This window comes from Carlito syrichta, unplaced genomic scaffold, assembly GCF_000164805.1.
Source record: "Carlito syrichta isolate Samal-C Ts95f unplaced genomic scaffold, Tarsius_syrichta-2.0.1 Scaffold301768, whole genome shotgun sequence".
NCBI lineage: Eukaryota > Metazoa > Chordata > Mammalia > Primates > Tarsiidae > Carlito > Carlito syrichta.
In genome coordinates, this window is record NW_007245864.1 from 364755 (window position 1) to 384035 (window position 19281).

The 19281-nt window shown below is 53.9% G+C and overlaps 1 protein-coding gene across 1 annotated transcript; it reads right to left on the reverse strand.

Annotated features, from left to right (window-relative positions):
- Positions 1 to 9330: 9330 nt before the first annotated feature.
- Positions 9331 to 19275, reverse strand: SGSH (N-sulfoglucosamine sulfohydrolase). The gene is made up of 8 exons (XM_008055193.2): positions 19156 to 19275; positions 16306 to 16466; positions 14486 to 14591; positions 14076 to 14226; positions 13559 to 13715; positions 12853 to 12934; positions 11370 to 11573; positions 9331 to 10079 (listed from the first exon to the last, which is right to left on the reverse strand). Exons 1-8 carry the CDS (start codon positions 19241 to 19243, stop codon positions 9520 to 9522), a joined length of 1509 nt encoding a protein of 502 aa, XP_008053384.1. The 5' UTR covers positions 19244 to 19275; the 3' UTR covers positions 9331 to 9519.
- Positions 19276 to 19281: the final 6 nt, after the last annotated feature.

Sequence of the window (19281 nt, forward strand, 5' to 3'; positions counted from 1 at the left end):
TGGAAGGAAGCAGTGGACTTCTGGAAGCTTCCCTCCCCTCCCACTGGGCCCACTGCATCGGAATACAGGGTAGGAGTAATGAGATACCCCTAACAAGGGAACCTATCAAGATCACTGCTGAGAATGCGGTTTCTTTGGGACAGGTGCTTTAGCTCTTGAAAACAGATGGACCTCAGTTCACTCTAGAGCATTATAGATGGGGGTTTCTCAACCTTAGTACTACTGACATCTGGGCTGGATCACCCTTTGTGGTGGGGCTATCCTAAGCCTCTCCACCCACGGATGCCAGTGGCATGTCCATGCCCCAGTGTGACAACCAAATATCTCCACACATCCCCATGGGTCCCTGGAGTAGGGTGACCAATCATCCTGGTTTTTCCAGGACTGTCTCCATTTTAGTACTGAAAGCCCCATATCCAGGGAAACCCCTCAGTCCCAAGCAAACTGGGACAGCTGATCACCCTTCCCAGGGGCAACACCACCCGCTCCTGCCTTGTGGAAAACCATTGTTCTAGATCAATCTGTGGAGACCGTCAAGGTTCCAGTGCACAAAACCACAGTGCACAGAAAGCCTGGGTGTTCTAGCTCAGCACCTCTCGGCCCTTCTGGCAAATCCAGGTCCCCGGGGATCAGCTTCAGCAGGTCCAAGGAGGGGCCTACGATTCTGCATTTCCACCATGCTGTCTTAGTGATGTCAGGTGGAGGCTGTGAACCCCCTGTGCGTAGTGAGGTTCTGGAGTGGAGTTCTGGACTGGCTACTCATGGAAGTTCCCTGGGTCCTACCCCAGGGAGATTCAATCAGCATCTCTAAAGGTGGTCTGAGACTTTGGAGTCTTTTGAAAGCCCTGGGAACTGTGATAGCCACCAGGATGCAGTACCCCTGCCTGGTGCTATGGGATGTCTGGAGTGTCCAGTGAAGAACCGCCTCTCCTGCCTGGTTCTCCTGGTATGGGGTAGCTCCGGCAGCTGGGTCAGGGCCTCTCCTTGTCTATGCAGGGCCCAGCAACAGCTCATAGCCCTCATCCAGGACATGACTCAGCAGTGTGCTGTCACTCGCAAGGTAAGGCTCTGGTAAGGGTGCTGGCCCCACCTGGAGTGGGCTGGAAGAGGAATGGGCTCTGGTGGAGTGGGGGCCCATGTGGAGAGTGTGGCCTGCTGATCCGAGGGGGCTGGCTCAGCCTGTTCTCTTTCCCGGGGCTTCCAAACCTTTGCGGGGTCTGCAACCCTGATCCTGCCTACAGGCTCTTGTACGGATTTAGACATGTCCCCTGCTGCTCCCGAAAGCAGCTGGGTCTCTGCATCATCCTCCCGGGTCCCCCTGAATTCCTGATCCTCTGCGACAGGTGTCTTTGTGCTCACCAGACACAGGACACTTTGCAGGCTGCCGACTACTGAGTACCCAGCTGTCCCTGGGCAGTGTGCTGGGATGGTTCTCCCCAGATCATGCAGGACTAGCCCGCAGGGGGACCCTTGCTTTTCCTCTTCCTTTTGCAGCTGCCCCTCACTGCAGAGCCCTGCTTGGGTGCTATCTGCCCGAGGACACCCTCCTGCTCCCACCCCCTGCAGGGGACCCGGGCATCCTGGCTGTTTAGTGGGCACAGTCTGATGGTGCAGGGGCCACATGGGATTTGCTTCTGGAATGGCTATCAGGGCAGGGGGTTGCCAGGCCCACAGACCTGTGTTGATTGTGTCAACAACTCCTTGTTCCTTCTCCCGTCCCTCCTTCAGCAGTCTTCTGGAGGACCACAGAAGCTGGTCCGCATCATCAGTATGGACAAAGCCAAGGCCAGTCCTCTGTGTTCATCCTTTGACAGGGGCCAGTTGGAACCCAGCAAGCTGGAAGGTGAGGTCTGGTGAGCTGGTGCAGGGGTCGCCGGCTCCACATGGGTGAAGGGCTTTGGCAGCGGCTGCTGGTTGGTCAGCTGTGTCGGGGGGATGCCACTTATTTAGGCCAGGATCTGCTTTTTAAGAATCCTGATGGACATTCACATGTCTTTCTGGAGAGCAATTGAGCTACATGACTTTAATGTCCCATGAACCAATGTTCCTATTTCTGTGATCTACCTAATACAATAGTCCAGACGCTACCAGTAAAACTGCATGGACATCAGTCTAATAGGACTAGTAAACAACTTGAAAACTATCCAAATGCCCGACATTAGACAAATCAGTAGACCTTGAGAGAGGACTAAGTGACAGCATGTGCAGGAGGTCGTGGTGGAAGTCAGAATAGCAGGTGACAGGTGAGCATCTGACAGGTCAGACTGCACAAAGAAGATGATCAGGGTGGATTTAGAGTAAGGCAAATCAAGCTGAGTCCATTTTCTCCTTCTTGAATCCTGAGTGTATAATATAAGATGGCTCTTGAAAACAGAAAAGCAGCTGGGTTCGGTGGCTCAGCCTGTAATCCCGCACCTTTGGGAGGCTGAGGTGAGTGGATTGCCTGAGACCGCGGGTTTGAGACCCGCCTGGGCAACTTGGCGAGACCTCATCTCTACAATAAATCAAAATGAGCCGGGCGTGGTAGCGTATACCTGTAGTTCCAGCTACTCGGAAGCCTGAGGTGGAAGGATTGCCAGAGCCCAGCAGGTCGAGGCTGCGGTGGCCGGGAGTGGCCACTGCACTCCAGTCTGGGTGACAGAGTGAGACTCCAACTCAAAAAAAAAAAAACAACAGAAAAGCAACATAAATAACTCGGGAGAGGGGTGCAGGGGCCCAGCATGGAGGGAGAACTAGGGAGCCTGGGCATTGGGAGTGCAGGCTCTGGCAGATCTTTTGGAAGAAAGAAAACCTTGACTTCCTCTACCTTCTCAAGGAAAGCAGGGTTAAACTGCAGCCTGCAAAGCCATGGAGCTATTTAATCAACCGGTACAAAGACCCGTCCAGTCAGAGGTTACAGGATATATAACTGACTGTGTCACAGCTGAGCCTGTGTCTCCTTCTATTCTAGGTACTGGGCCTGCGGCCATGAGCAAAGCAGACCTGAGTCCCTCCTAGACTCAGGATGGGATGGCTAGGGGCTGCTGTAGCCCTGTGCTGGCCACTCACAGCTCCTTTCTTTCACAGACTCCTCCACTATGTGCTTCTGGGCCGAGAGCTGCGTCACCCTGGTACCCTACACCCTGGTGCACCCCCACAGGCCCACTCGGCCCCGGCCTGTGCTATTCGTGCCCAGGCTGGTTGGGAAGATCCTGAGTGAGAAGCTGTGCCTCCTCCAGGGGTTTAAGAAGTGCCTGGCAGGTGCGTGCTCACCTGGGAATCCCATCTGTCTGCCAGGCAAGGTTGGTGGGCAAGGCAAAGCTGGTGGATGAGGTGCAGGCAGAGCTGGGGAGAGTGACCAAAAGGTTGCTGTAGGAGTCTCCTAGGGCTGGCGAAACAAATGACCACAACTAGGGGCTTAAGACAGCAGGGATTTCTTCTCTCACTATTGTGGAGGGCAGAAGTTGGAAATCAAGGCTCTAGGGGGAGGGTCCTTCTTGTCTGTTCCAGCTTCTTGGGGGTTGCTGGCATTCCTTGGTGTTCCTTTAATCCCAGCCTTTGTCATTCAGGCCTTTTTTCTTCTTCAGTGTGTCTGGGTCTTCACATGGCCTTCCTTTTTTTTTTTTTTTTTTTTTTAAATCAGAGTCTCACTCCATCGCCCAGGCTGGAGTGCAGTGGTATGCTCAGAGCCACCCCAGCGTCAACCTACTCGGCTCAGGCAACCCTTCCGCCTCAGCCTTCCAAGTAGCTGGAACTACAGGCACACACTACCATGCCTGGCTAATTTTTTGATTTATTGTAGAGGTGAGGTCTCGCCAAGTTGCCCAGGCTGTTCTCGAACTCGTGGGCTCAGGCAATCCCCTCACCTCAGCCTCCCAAAGTGCTGGGATTACAGGCTTGAGCCAATGTGCCCGGCCCATATGACCTTCTTATGAGGACACCAGTCATCAGATTTGGGACCCAACCTAATCCTGTATGCCCTTATTTCAACTAATGACCTCTGCAAAGTCCCTTTTCCAAATAAGTTCGCATTCTGAGGTCACGGTTGGCAAACAGGTGTGTGCTTAACTGAGGTGCACAGCTGAGGGGCACCATCCACCCACTGAAAGTCACTCAGCAGGGACTCATGGCACCAGTCATGTCCATGAATGCAGGCTGAGTGTCTCTGCTCAGCAGGAAAGGCTCTCCACTGGCTGAGAGGTGCTGAGTTACAGTCTGGGAGTGAACGAGACCCTCTCCTACCCTCTTAAAGTTCATCAAGGAAGCAAGCACAGTACATCTGGCTCCTCTAGTAAGCACCTACTGTGTGCCAGGCTCTGCGGGTGAGCTGGACATATTGAGAGGCCCTCAAGTGGCCCATCTGCTGCTGTAGAAACCGGAAGACAGGGCAGGCTGGTGGAGTAAGCTAATGCAGAAATGATGCAAGCTCCAGAAGTGTCCCAGAGAGGAAGCGATGGATTTCTTAGAGGGGAAGGGGAGGATCCGGAACTTGACACTCAAAGAAAAGACGTGATCAGGTTTGGCCCCTTAACATCTGTTTTGAAAGCAGAATGGACGATGGACTGAAGAAGGGCTTGGCTAGGGGCTTGAGATCCTTGGGCCAGAGGTGGTGTGGACAGAGCACAGCAGCAATGGGGAGCAGAGCAGGAGCCCCAGAGCTGCGTCTGGGCTGGGGTCGCCAGGATCAGGTGCTCTGGAGGGCAGAGAGGGCAAAGAGGGATAGGACACATGAGTTCTGACCTGGGGCCTGATTGGCCAGAACCAAGAGCAGCTGTTCAGGAAGAAAGACAAAGAGCAGGAGGCTGATGGATTTAGAGGAACTTGAGTACTGTGGGATTCTGGTCGGATCACTGTCTGTTGTGGGGGCTGCCCTGAGCATTGCAGGGCATTGAGTGACAGCCCTGGCCTCAACCCACTAGATGCTGTGGCACTTGCCTCCAGTTGTGACAACCGAAAATGTCTCCAGACATTGCCAAGTGTTCCCTGGGGAACAAAACTGCCACTGGATGAGAAACAATGACTTAAGGACCAAAGGGATTTCTAGGTGTAAGAAGCTGGATGTATAAGTCTGGAGCTTGGGGAAGTGACGGGGGCGGGCCCTATCTACCCACATCCATCTACCCACATCCATCTACCCATCCATCCACTCACCCATCCCTCCTTCTATCCTTCCCTCCATTCCTCCTCCCTTTCCACATCCTGACACTGACTGGCACCTTCTATGTCCAGATAAGGTGCAGAGCACAGATTCCCCCCAGGTGGGAAGAGCAGGGTCAGGTTCATAAAGTGGATGACCTAAGAAGAGCTTATCTTAGGGCGAGGGGTGGGGGTCCCTAGGGCTAGGGGTGTCCAGCATGGAGTTCCCTTGGGTCCCCTGTGCAGCTGGGTGTGTGACGGCCAGTCTGATGTCACCTCCAGAGTACTTGAGCCAGGAGGAGTATGAAGCCTGGAGGCAGAGAGGGGACATCATCCAAGAGGGAGAGGGGTCTGGTGGCCACTGCTGGGTGACCCGCCATGCTGTAGAGTCCCTCATGGAAAAGGTGAGGAGGGGGCCTGGGGGCTGCTCTGGGGGTGGCAGTTTCTGTCTTAGGCTGTTAGGGGACTTGGGGAATGCGGAGGAGGGTGATGGGATAAAGATGGGAGGATTGACCTGAGCAACTCCTGTCACCCACCTCCAGCCTGACACCTCAGCGGCAGCCCAAACCTGCCAGTTAGGGTTTGTGTGTTCTTGGGCGAGCCTTCTAACTCCTTAAGCCTCAGTTTCCGCAACTCAGGAGATGTTTGATCGATATTTGTTAGTGAATAAATAAAATGGAGATAACATTCTCCATGTTTGAAGCCTCAAACACGTCTATGAAAAGCAGCTCACTGAACTATAAAGCTGTATATTTGTACAACGCATGGGAAGCAGTGGTGGGTGCCCAGGCCCGCCCCTCCCACCCACTTTCCTCCCATGGAGGTTGACAGAACTCCATGCAAAGTCTACCTCAATCCCAAAGGCTTGCTTTTTCTGAATTTTCCAGGTGAAAAATCAAATGGGCTGGATGCTATGGCTCACCCCTATAATCAATCCTAACACTTTGGGAGACCAAGGCAGGAGGATCAATTGAGACTAGAAGTTTGAGACCAGCCTGGCAACATAGGGAGACCCTACCTCAACAAAAAAGTTTTAAAAATTTAGCTGGGTCTGGTGGCATGCCTCTGGAGTCCCAGCTACTCAGGAGGCTCAAAAAAAAGAAAATAATTTTGTAAAGAAAAATCAAACGGATGGAAACTCTTTTTTTTTTTTTTTTTTTGAGTTGGAGTCTCACTCTGTCACCCAGACTGAAGTGCAGTGGCCGCTTCCGGCCACCGTAGCCTTGACCTCCTGGGCTACGGCGATCCTTCCGCCTCAGCCTTCTAAGTAGCCGGAATTACAGGCATGCACTACCACGCCCGGCTGATTTTTGATTTATTGTAGAGATGATGTCTCGCCAAGTTGCCCAGGTGGGTCTTGAACCTGCAGGCTCAGGCAATCCACTCACCTCAGCCTCCCAAAGGCGCAGGATTACAGGCTGAGCCACCGAGCCCGGCTGAAACTCTTAAGACTGTATAGTAAGCACCCTCATGCAGAAAGTGATAAGCTCACTTCTCCATCTCCTTTACAAAATTCAGCTTTGTCTGGTCCTGGTTCCAGTCTAAAATGAACCTTCTAGCCCAGAGCATGGGCTGTTTTTGCTTCCTCCAAGACTTGTGATCTTGACTCACTTCTCTCCCCACAAGAACACCCACGCCCTCCTGGACGTCCGCCTGGACAGTGTCTGTGCCCTGCACAGGATGGAGATTTTCCCCATCGTGATCCATGTCTCTGTCAATGAGAAGATGGCAAGGAAACTCAAGTAGGTGCATGCTGGGGCTGGGTAGTAGGGGTCTGCACGGGTGCCTGAACGCCCCAGGAAGCCCATGACAGCGTATGCCTCTGGGTGTGCTTGTGGGGCTTTCAGGAACCAGAAGCACTAACAGCATAATTTCGGGACTAAGGTTCAGCCATTCTCCCCCAGAAGCAGCCCAGGCCCTGCAACCTCAGTTAATGCAATAGAATCCGTGTTGGCTGAAGACAAAAACAGGTTGAATGTCATAACTTGGTTTATGGCTGTGGACCGACCAAGATGTCCTGCTACCATACCCTTTATAATCCAAGAAGTAAGGCTGTATTCTCAACAAACTGCCCCCTATCCATGCAATGTCACTTGGGCCTGGGTCCTATCTTCTTTACAAGGTCCCCTTGAAGCAGGATCCCTGCGCCCAGGGGTGTTTGGGCAGATGCTGTGTTATCTGTCTCTCTGACCGGGGATCCAGCCCAGTGGCCACTTTCCTGTTGGCTCTTGCCCTCCCCTGAGCCTGCCCCCCTCTCTGGCCCACAGGAAGGGCTTGCAGCGGCTGGGCACGTCAGAGGAGCAGCTCCTGGAGGCAGCCAGGCAGGAGGAGGGAGACCTGGACAGAGCGCCCTGTCTGTACAGCAGCCTGGCTCCTGACAGCTGGAGCGACCTGGACGGCCTGCTTGGCTGTGTCCGCCTGGTCATCACGGACGAGCAGAAGAAGGTGGTGTGGGCAGAGCAGAGCCTTTGCTGATGTCCCCTCTGCATCCCTTCCCATGGCTATGGGGACCTTCTTGTGCCTGTTCAGTCCATGTGCCCCTGGGCACAACTATGAGATGCTCAGCACACAAGGCCAGCTCTCCCTCTCTGGCTGGGAGCTAACCTTGAATTCTCACCATGTGCAGGCCATACACGGTGAAGTATCTGCTCACTTTTCTATGGAAACCATCTCCACCCTTCACCAGGGCTTGGCATGCTCTGAACCAGAGACCAGAGAACATTTCTGCAGTGGGGGTGGGGGTGGGGGAGGGGTCTTCCCACACCCTCCCCAGAGCTGGAGGCCCTAGACCTCTCGAGAAAACCACTTATCTGCAGGCTGGATCCAAACCATGGAGGCTGCACTTCCCATTTACATTTCAACGTGTCCAAGGGCTCATTCCAAGCCTTCAGAGGCAGAGATGGGGAACCCTGGGCCTCCCCTAAGTTACTGCCACCCCTGACCAGGGCAAAGGCATAGTCCCTGTATGCTAGAACCCAGGTTGGCTTTTCTCAGCTCTTGATGGCTGACAGATGCTTCAGTAAGTCTAGTTTACATGTAAATAGAGTTTCTTGGTGATGGAAACAGTATTTTCAGTGGGTCTGTGTCTGGTGGTCTCCATGTACAGTCCAGGGACCGGTGGAGAAGTCTGGCATAGACACCCTGTATAAGACCCAGTGAACTCTGCCTCCTCTGATCTGGCATCACACCCCAGCCCTCTCTTGGGGCCAAGCATCTTCCCCCCACCTCCAGGGCCTGGAGGCCACCCAGGCACAGCCCAGGGAGGACCCCAGTTTCCCCTCACCACCTGGCTTTGCCTCCTGTCTCCAGGGACTATGGACTGCGTGTCATTTTGACAGCAGTCTGCACATCAGGAAGTTGTTCTAGAATTCAGATTGGTATTATCATAAATGTCCAGAAAGTGAATTTCTGTATATTTTACTAAAAAAAAAAAAAAAAAGCTTTTATAATACTGTAGCCTGTGGCTTCCCCTGTCCCCCCAGGATGGAGCTGATGGGGGAGGGAAGGGGAGCCCACCCACTTAAGGAAAAGAGCCCTCTCTCTTCTAGGCTTTTCCAGACCAGGCTTCTGCCCCTGTGGGGCTGGGGGCAGAGCAGGAATGGCACATTCTCTGAGCCATGCTGGTGCCACTAAGGAGAATTCACCCAAGCTGGAGGACGGGGGTGTCCTCACACCTTATCTCTGGAGTGACCTGGACTCTAAAAGAAGGAAGAGCTTTGCCCAGAAAGACCACAGGATCACACTCATCCCCCAGGGAGCCTGCCACCCATCAGTGGGCACCCCACTTAGGGCCAGGTGCTTGACCTTGGGGCAAGACAGAGAAAGTAGCAACAGGCCCGAGGGGCATTCAAAGACTTCCTCTAGACCAGGGACTGGGAAGAGCCAGGTGCTGTGCTCCACAGTCAGTGTGGCTGGGACCTTCCAACACCCCACCCCACCCCACTCATAGTAAAGGGCTCAGAAATACTGTGGGATAGCCTGGCTAGGTGGCTCAGCCTATAATCCCGCGCCTTTGGGGGGCTGAGGTGAGTGGATTGCCTGAGCCCGCGGGTTCGAGACCTGCCTGGGCAACTTGGCGAGACCTCATCTCTACAATAAATCAAAAAATCAGCGGGCATGGTAGTATGCCTGTAATTCCGGCTCCTTGGAAGGTTGAGGCGGAAGGATCGCCAAAGCCCAGCAGGTCGAGGCTGTGGTGGCTGGGAGCAGCCGCTGCACTCCAGTCTGGGTGACAGAGACTCCAACTCAAAAAAAAAAAAAGAAGGGAGTGTAGAGGGAAAGGCTGCCATCACTGTTCCCTAGGGTGGCTCCCTTCCTCCACTGCCAGCTGAGAAGGCAGCCCAAGACAGCTGTGAAAGTGATGGGGCATGTCCAGGATGGGAAGACAGGCGCCTCCAGGGGCTGTCACAGATCGTTGTGAAGGGGCCAGCACTGGGGAGAGAGCTTCTCCTCCAAGACGCCATCAGGGGCGCACACCCAGGGGTCATGGGTCTCCCACTGCCACTTGGCCAGCTGGGCCCGAAGCGTCTCCAGAATCGTGGCAAAGCGCGGGTCGGTGGCCAGGTTCCGGGTCTCATGGGGGTCCCAGCTCTGGTCGTAGAGCTCCCAGCGCTCCCGGTAGTAGTAGAGCCGGAGGTCCTTGTACCAGCCCGTGGGCCTGCCAGTTGTGGTGCGATTCAGGAGGTCCTGGAAGGTGGGTGAGATGTAGAAGTCCTGGTCGATGGGAAACGGCATCTTGAAGTTGAGGTTGTGCACGAGGCGGAAGTTCTGGTGGTGCACGGAGCGCATGGGGTAGGACATGGTGACCTCGTGGTGGCTCTGGCTGCCGAAGACGGTGTCCCAGAGAGGCTCGGCCTCCAGCGCTGGCAGGAGAGACCGGCCTGTGAGCCGGACGGTCTTCGAGCCAAAGATGGTGTAGCTGGGGTATGGGATGGAGAACCAATCCAAAATGGTGGGCGTGAGGTCTGGAAGGGAAGTGGAGTCTCAGTGTGGTGGGGTCCTTGGGGCACAGGAGCCCGCTCTGGGAGGCTGGTGGGCTACCTCATCCCATCGAACCCCCAGTGGAAGGAGCTGCTTTGGGCCAACACCTCTCACTACCACGTCATCTCTCTGGGCCGTGATGCCTTTCATGGTATAACTTGGTGATATTTAGGATCCTTCTAACATCCACCGGGCTCGGGTGGCTCAGCCTGTAATCCCAGCACTTTGGGAGGCCGAGCCGAGTGAATTGCCTGAGCCCACAGGTTTGAGACCAGCCCAGGTAACTTGGTGAGACCGTGTCTCTACAATAAATCAAAAATTAGCTGGGCGTGGTAGCACATGCCTGTAGTTCCGGCTATTTGGAAGGCTGAGCTGGAAGGATCGCTGGAGCTCAGTAGCAGGTCAACGCTGGGTTGGCCATGAGCATGTCACTGCACTCCAGTCAGGGCGACAGAGTGAGACTCCAGTAAAAAATAAAAAACTTAAATCCTATGGTCCAGAAAGGAAGTCCCCCGTGTCAGGAGGTCTCATCTATTCCTGCTCTGTGGTGTGGCCCCAGCACTCGCAGCTTGCGGTTTGGAGCCAAAGAGAGAAGTGGGCCCCAGGCTGGAGGGAAATAAAGTATATTGCTACCCCAAAGCCCTCCCTTCCAGGAGGTTCTGTGGGTAGTGAGAAGGCTCAGCAAGCTTCTGCCCTGGGCAGTGGGATTTACCTTGAGCCCCTCACAAAGTCTCCCTGCACCTATAGTTTTGTCTGCTCACCTATAATGTGGCACTAGACATCCTCAGGCCACCCTAGACATAAGCAGGACCAGGAGGTGCTCTGAGTCCCCTGGGAAGATGTGATAGGACGGATGCTCACAGAAGGGGTTCCCAGGTCCACAGTATTGGTATCACCTGGGAACTTGTCAGACATGCAAATTCTTGAGCCCCAACCCAATCTACTGAATCAGACACTCCGGGGATTGCAATTTGGATAGTAACAAGCATCCCGCGTGATTCTGAAGCTCATCTATAGTATACCGGAAAAGGCAACGGCTTCCTAGACCCAGGCTAGAATCCTAGCTTGGTGCTTATAAGCTGTGTGACCATGGGCAGCTTACTTCACCTCTCTGAGCCCCATTCTTTTCATCTGTGGAATGGAGGTGACTGTCCCTTCCTCGCCCAGGTGGTGTGAGAACCATGTCAGATAACAGGCATAAAGCAACCTCTGGCACGTGGTAGATCCATCACGTGTCCACTTCCCTCCCCTGTGTGAGACAGACAGAGCCATACCTAGGAGGCTCACGTAGGCCTCACTGACTTGGCCCCAGCGTTTTGGGTGCTCTGGGGATGACACCAGCAAGGGCTCGGCAGTCCCCGGCCAGTATAAGTTGGTCCTGCCACTGGGGAAGGGGATCCCATTGTCGGACGTGAAGATCACCAGGGTGTCGTTCAGGACACCTGCTCCATGCAGCTCCTGGAGCACAAGTCCAATCCCTGTAGGGTAGGGTGGGAAGCAGAGTTCAGTCACAGACATTCGCGGAGACACAGGAACCTGTGTGAACTCACCCATGTCTTCATACAGCCACTGGACTCTAGCATTTTCTGGACCTTAAGATACCCCTGCAGTTCTTCCTACCAGCCCTGGTCTGTTGCCCAGCTCCCCACCCCTGAGCAGACCTTGTGTAGACCTCCGAGGACCCTAGTCATCCCTTGGTACTTCTGTGTCACCCCCACGTGGCTGCTATCTGCCCTACACTGGTTTGTGTGTTCTGGAATCCATGTCTATCCCAAGGAGCAAGGAGGAACAGACTTGGGCAGGAGCTGGAAGATAGGATTTCCTCTATACCCACCCTCTTTCCAGGTCACCAAGAATTAATGGGATCTACAGGGAAATGGTAAAGGTACCAAACTCCTGTAGTGAGTTGAATGGTGCCCCCCCCATCCCCACAAGATGTGTCCACCAGCACCTGCAAATGTGACCTTATTTGGAAAAAGAGAGTTTGCAGATATAATTAAGTTAAAGAGCTTGGGACAAGATCATCCTGAAGTCCCCACGTGAACCCTAAATCCAATGAAAAGAGTCTTTATGAGAAGAGGAGACATAGACACAAGAGAAGACACACAGGAAAGAAGGCCATGTGAAGACACAGGTAGAGACTGGAATGATGCTACCACCAGCCCAGGAACATAAGCACTGCTGCAGCCCCAGGAGCTGGAAGAGGAAAGAAGGACCCTTCCTAGACCTCTGGAGGGAGTGTGGCCCTACCAACACCTTGATTTCAGGTTTCCGGGCTCCAAAACTGTGAGAGTGCACATTTCTGTTGTTTTAAGCCTCCCAGCTTGGGGTACCTCATTATGGTAGCCACAAAAGACTAACAAGACCCTCAAGTTCTACATCTGCATAACCTAGGGACTCTAAAACCCCAAATCTGACCCAGATCCCATTGCCAGAAGTACTTAAAGTCTTCACCCCACCTGGGGAGGCACCCAAAGGATCTGGTTCAGGACCAATTCCACATCAAGGTAGGCCCAGGAGTGAATCCTGATGTCACCTACAGGATGGAGCTGTCATGTATCTAGACCATGCCTGTCTCCTTCTCTGAATGGGGGCTCCACCCAGCCCTAGCATGGGGCCTTCCGCGTTGAGACCCTTGCTCACACTCTGCTGCTAGTGGGCCACACCTAGCTCACACTGGACCCCACTGAGAGATGCCTAGCCCAGGGTGGGAGACCCAAGCCTTGGCACACCACCGCCCAGACCTATGAAGCCCACCTTGGTCCATCCGGCTGATGGTGGTGTACTGAGCGGCCAGGTCAGCTCGGGCTGCTGGGGTGTCAGGGACGAAGTAAGGCACCTGAGGGGCAAGCAGGTAGAAAGCCAACCTTAGAACAGGCAGGCGGGGAAGAGGTGGCCAACCCTTGACCTGGGGGAGGAGGTGGAGGTGCCAGTCTTCTCCCTGAGGCCTGAAACCATCTTCTGTGAATGGATTAGCCCCAAACACTTCACTCTGGATGCACCATATCTCTATGGTTCCCTCTGCAGTCTCATGGGTAGGGACCTGGATCCAGTTGTCAGGGGTCTTTTTTTTTTTGTCAGAGACTGGTTGTCACTCTGTCACCCACGCTGAGTGCAGTGGTGTGAGCATGGCTCCCTGCAGCCTCAAATTCCTGGACTCAAGTGATCTTCCTGCCTCAGCCTCCTGAGTTGCTGAAACTATAGGTGCGCACCACCAAGACTAGCAAATTTTTAAATTTTTTGTAGAGATGAGTCTCTCTATATTTCCCAGGCTGATCTTGAACTCCTAGTCTCAAGTGATCCTCCTGCCTTGGCCTCCTAAAGCACTGGGATTACAGGTGTGAGCCACCGCACCCAGCCCAAAGGATCTATTCTTACATGCAGATGTCCCATCATCTAGGGCAAGGGTAGCAAGCTCACAGGAGGGGCAGGTCCCTGGAAACATGGGAAGAACCTCTCCTACCACGACATCCTGTGGGTCGTAGGTCTGGGGGGTCCAGTCTGGAATGCGCCCCATGCCGCTCTCCCCATTGCCAAATTTCTCACAGAAGGCCCCGTACTGGGGCTGGGAGTGTCCACAGCGGTGAGGGTCATGGAAAGCCACGTAGAGGAAGAAAGGCCTGTGCGTGAGGGGGGAGGAACTTCAGTGTCAAGGTCAAGGGGCTGACACACCACCTGGTTTGACCAATGCCTTGACTTTCTACCCAGAGGAGGCCCATTCTATAGACAGGTACACCACCCTGGGCTTTACTATATTCCCCTATATCTGAAAGTCTCCTCGAGACAATCACTGCCTCAGTTTCACCATGTCCCTGCTTCCTCTGACCAGACTAATTTGAGTATCTGGAACCTTCTTTTCCACCCCCACTGCAGTAGTTTGGGGACTCTAAGAATCCCACTCTGGGGCATGCATCTTGACTTAGCCGCGGAGAGGTCTAGCCGCATGAGTGCGGGGAAGGGACGGGACCCCTGATTCATACCTGTCATCCTGAGTCTGCAGGAATTTCTGAACAAGCAGCTTAATTCTGGTGATATTCCGTCCTACCTGGAGAACGGAGCCATTTTCCTCCGTGTACGCAAAGTCAAATGGGTACACTGTCTCTGGCCCCACGTGCTTCTTCCCAATGATGCCTGGGGCAGAGAAGAGTCTTGAAAAGAACCCCTGCAGCCTCCCCTGCCCCTGCCCCCTTCTCTACCCCTCAGTCCTGAGCATATGGTGGGTGGGCAGCCAGTCCTGGGTTCTCATGAGCCCACAGCCCGACCAGGAGCCCCAGGCCCAGGTTCTTTGAGATGAGAGCTGAGGGTAGGTAACAGGGGCTGGCGGTGGCTCAGGAAAGGCACCCAACCCCCAGCTCTGGTCTGCACCTTGCCCTGGGCACGGGGACCTCACCTGTGCGAATGCCGGCCTGACTGAGCAGCTGCGGCAGGCTCCGCACCTTGTCGAAGGAGTTGAAGTGGTGCACGTCCTGGTGCAGCCCGTACATTCCGTTCTGGTGCTGCCAGCAAAGATGGCATACACGTCAGCCCAGGGCCTACCTGCTTGCGCCTGCTCTCCCATGGTCCTCCTACCACCAGGGCCTTTTTGGGACTGGACTGCATAATTAGTACCCACCAAGACATTCTCTATCTCCCACCCCTAGCCCGACTGGCCCATAGGTGATCCCCTGTCCCCATCCATGAAAGGAGGGCTTCCACAGGAAAGAAGAGGAGCTGGAGGAATGTGCAGTAGTGTTAGGGTAGCCTTCACGTTCTTTCTTTTTTGCGTATCTGCACTTCCCAATTTTCCTATTATGACCACAGGTTACAGAGTAGAAAAGATGGGACTGGGACTCTTTTTAGTTAATTTCATATTGTAAAATAAATTGTTGTACATGTCAAAAACCCAGACGGCCTAGAAAGATTTTAGGTGAGAAGGAAAGGCCTCTCCTAATCCCAAAGCCCACTGCCCCACAGAAAGTGTGGCTCACAGTTTCCAGACAACCTTTCTGGAGACCTCTGAGAATATGATTTCCCCGTCTCTATGCCTTCTACTCAGTCTCAGCCTCCCAGCGGAGGACTCACGGAGAGAGCACCTTGCTTACAATAAGGTCGTATCCTAAGATAATCAAGAGTAAGTGCCCTCACACACCCATGTTCCTAGCAGCATTATTCACAACAGCCAACAGGGTGGCAGCAACCTAGGTGTCCACTGACAGATGAACAGATAAGCAAAATATGGTCTATCCATGCAATAGAATAGTATTTAGCTTTAAAAAGGAAGGAAATTCTGACACCTGTTACGGCATGGATGAAACTTGGGATCATTATGCTTATGCTGTCACAAAAGCACAAAAGCACAAATATTGCAGGATTCCTCTCATGTGTGGTCCTTTAAGCAGATAAACTCAGAAACACACAGTAGAAAGGAAGCTGGCCAGAGGCTAGAGGGTGGGGGGTGGGGAGCTGTTGAATGAAGACAGAGCTTCAGTGTCGGGAGATGGAAAAGTTCTGAGGACAGAAGGTTGGTGGTGACAGTCACACAACAATGTGAATGTACTTCATGCAACATCGTAAGTGACCTGTACACTTAAAAATGGTTCCATGGGGCCATTGCCTTATTAGACTCTCATGTGGTCATGTACTCTTTGAGCTATGGCCAGGCCATGTTTTCTTAAGCTTTGGCCCCCTCCCCTAACTTGGGGAGGTGAATCTCCTCTATTTCTCTCTCTCTTTCTAATTTACTTTATAAATAAACTATAATTTCTAATCTAAAAAATGGCCAAATGGTAAATTTTATGTTACGTGCATTTTTCTACAATAAAATAAGAGAGTACTAATACGGCAGCTCCCACCACCATAGGTACTCCTGAGGCACTAAGAGTTTTATGTATGAAGCATTAGCTCCACCGATCCCCTTAAAAATCCTATGAGTTATGTCTTATCATATCCCCCACTGTACAGATGAGGAAACTAAAGCACAGAGAGGTAAGTTATTTGCTCAAGGTCACATACCAGGGCTGACGAGTGGGGAGTCAGGGCCCCTAGTCTGTACCCCCAACCATTTGGCTGTGTCTCCCCCTGAGGGTGGGAGGGAAAGTGGGTGACATCCCAGGGGAGACGAGGGAGAGGAGACCCTGCTGCAGAGGCCTGGGTCCCCGGACATGGTCTGCCTACTCCCTACCCCAGATACTCCACACTCCCACCCCCTCCTCCTGCCTCCTTTCTCCTCACCTGGGGCAGGCCGGTGAGGAGGCTGGCACGGCTGGGGGAACAGCTGCTGACGGAGGTGAAGGCATTGCGGAAGAGGAGGCTGCGGCGGGCCAAGGCATCCAGGTGTGGGGTGGCAATGGCGCTGTTGTTGTATGCACCACTCTCAAAGCCTCCGTCATCCGCTGAAGAAGGCGGGAGACAGACAGGACAGGGTGGGCTGGGGTCAGGAGGAGCAGCATGTGGGAGTGTGGGAGGCCTGGGGTGGTGCTGCAAAGCCTTGGGCTGGTGATGCCAGGAGGGCAAGATACCTGGGTGGGCATGGTGCTGGTACCCAGGAGGCACGACACCTGAGTGGGGTATAAGGCAGATGTGGTACCCAGAGGACACGTTAGCAGGTGGGCATGACATTTGGCAAACATGATACCCATATGAGTATGACATGAGTATGACACCTGGGCAGGCACGGTACCCAGCAGGCAAGATACCCAGAGAGGCAGGCATGATACTCAGGTAGGCAAGGTACTCAGCAGGCATGAAGCCTGGGTGAGTATGTTAGCAGGTGGGCATGATACTAAGGCAGGCATGATACCAAGCAAGGTTGAAGATACCCCAGCAGGCATGCTACCAGGATGGGTATGCTAACGTGCATGTTAGCAGACGGTGGCTGAGTGCATGGACACAGACCGAGAACTGGGCAATTCTGGGCTCTGTGGAAAGTGCATGAGACAGAGGCCAGGAGAACCATGCCCAGGGCACATCTGAGGGTCTATGTGTGTGCATCCCACCACTGCCTCTCACTGATGCCCATCCCCAAAGGCCTTGCAGATTGTCTAATTTAACCCCTTCACCCTAACAAAGCAACTGAAGCCCAGAGAGGTGAGGTATAGCACCCAAGGGCACACAACTGGGCAGCGGGGAGCAGAGGACACCAATGGCACTAGAAGAAGCTGGTGGGAACCTCCAGGCCCACACCTCCCCCAGTTCTCTCGGAGGCAATGCGGTCCTTGAACAGAGGTGGCTGGCCGACCCGCAGTTGGGCTACCACCCTCCAACCCATGAGACCCACTGGGTGTGACCTCATGGCAGCCAGGCAAGCCAGGAGGGTGGGTGGGATGTTGGGATTATGCATCCTGCCTGGAGGCCAGGAGGAAAAGCTGCTCTTCTCCAAACCTGTTCAAGGTGTATCAGTGCTTGGCTATAGACCTGCTGAGGACTAAATCCTTCCAAAATTCATATGTTGAGGCCCTAACCCCAGTGAAACTGTATCTGGAGATAGAATCCTAATTAGGGCTAAATGAAGTGATAAGGATAGAACCCTAACTTAACAGAACTGTAGCTTTATAAGAAAAGGTAGTCCCAACCCAGGCAACTTGGCGAGACCTCGTCTCTACAATAAATTAAAAAAAAAAATTAGCCAGGCATGGTAGCACATGCCTGTAGTTCCAGCTACTTGGAAGGCTGAGGTGGAAGGATCGCCAGAACCCACCAGGTCGAAAGTGGGGTGGCCGTGAGTGTGCCACTGCACCCCAACCTGGGTGACAGAGTGAGACTCCAACTCAAAAAAAGAAAATCAACCTAGGCAACATCATGAGACCTCACCTATACAAAAAAAAAATTAGCCAGGCACAGTGGCACATACATGTAGTCTCAGCTACTCGGGAGGCTGAGGCAGGATCGCCTAAGCTCAGGAGATCAAGGCTGTGATCACCCACTGCACTCCTGCCTGGGAAACAGAGTGAGACCCCCCAACTCAAAAAAAAAAAAAGAAAGAAAAAGAAGAAAAGAAAAAGAGACCCCACATGCCCGCCTACCCATATAAGAACACAGTGAAAAGGCAGTCACCTACAAGCCAGAAAGAGAGCCCTCACCAGGACCCAACCATGCAGGCACACTGATCTTGAACTGTCAGGCTCCAGAATTGTGAGAAATAAACTGTTGGCTAAGCCATCCAGTCTGTGGTACACTGTTATGACAGCCCAATCTAAGACAGGACCTGCACTGCCTGCGCTCTGAATGGTTCCAGGACTAATCCCAGTCCTGGGAGATTCTCTGCAGGCGCCTCTGGTGGGCACCCTCCCTCCCCCACCTCGTGACCACCCAGTACCCTGGGCCTTGCTCGGAGCCGGCGGGCCACAGGACAGTGGAAGGTGGGGCGTTGACAGCGTAGCTGTTTATGCTACAATGAGCTGAACTCCCGCCCAGAGACCACAAAGTTAATCAGAAAGAGGACACCTGGCAGGAGGCCAGACCCCAAAAGAGGAAAGAATCGCAGGCCTATGGGTTTGGCCTTGTCAGATGTCACGGGCTTTGGTCACCCGAACCCCGGAAGTCTTGTGACAGCAAGGCACTGGAGGAGCTGGGGTTTCTAGAGGGGACTGGGGCTGGGAGAGAGAGGAGGTGACTGGTGGGAGGGAGCTGTGTGGGACAAGGGAAAAGACACTGAGCCATAGTCTCTTTGGTTCTGAAAAGATTAAGGCAAACTTACAAAGAGGAGAAAATGAGAGTCAGGAGGGCAGCCTGGCTGAGTCTCTGGGGGCTCGGGCACCAGCTCGTCATCTGGCATCCCCCTGGGATTTGTGGTCCCCTGATCTCTGCAAAGCAGTCCAGCACCTTGAGCTGGGGCCCACATAGCTAGTCCTGACTGCTCTGGATACGGGTGGGGGTGCGGGGTCAGACAGGATGCGGGGCAGAAGCAGGGGTGCCGAATGCACTCTGCCACACTCTCTAAGGAGATACCCATGAAGAGTCCGGGGACAGCAGAGAGGGAGGGAATGGCAGTGGAGGCTGCTACTGCCAATGGTGGGGAGGGGCGAGTGGCCACTTCTAAGGCAACAGCAGGTGGGAAGGTGGCGCCGGGGTGGCGGCACTCACCGAGGAGCAGCAGCACGTTCCGGGGGCGCGCCCGGCAGAGCCCCAGGACTAGCAGGAGCACGCAGCAGGAGAGCCCCGAACGGCGCATGGCGGCTGCAGCTGGGGCTCCAGCTCCGACTTCGGCTC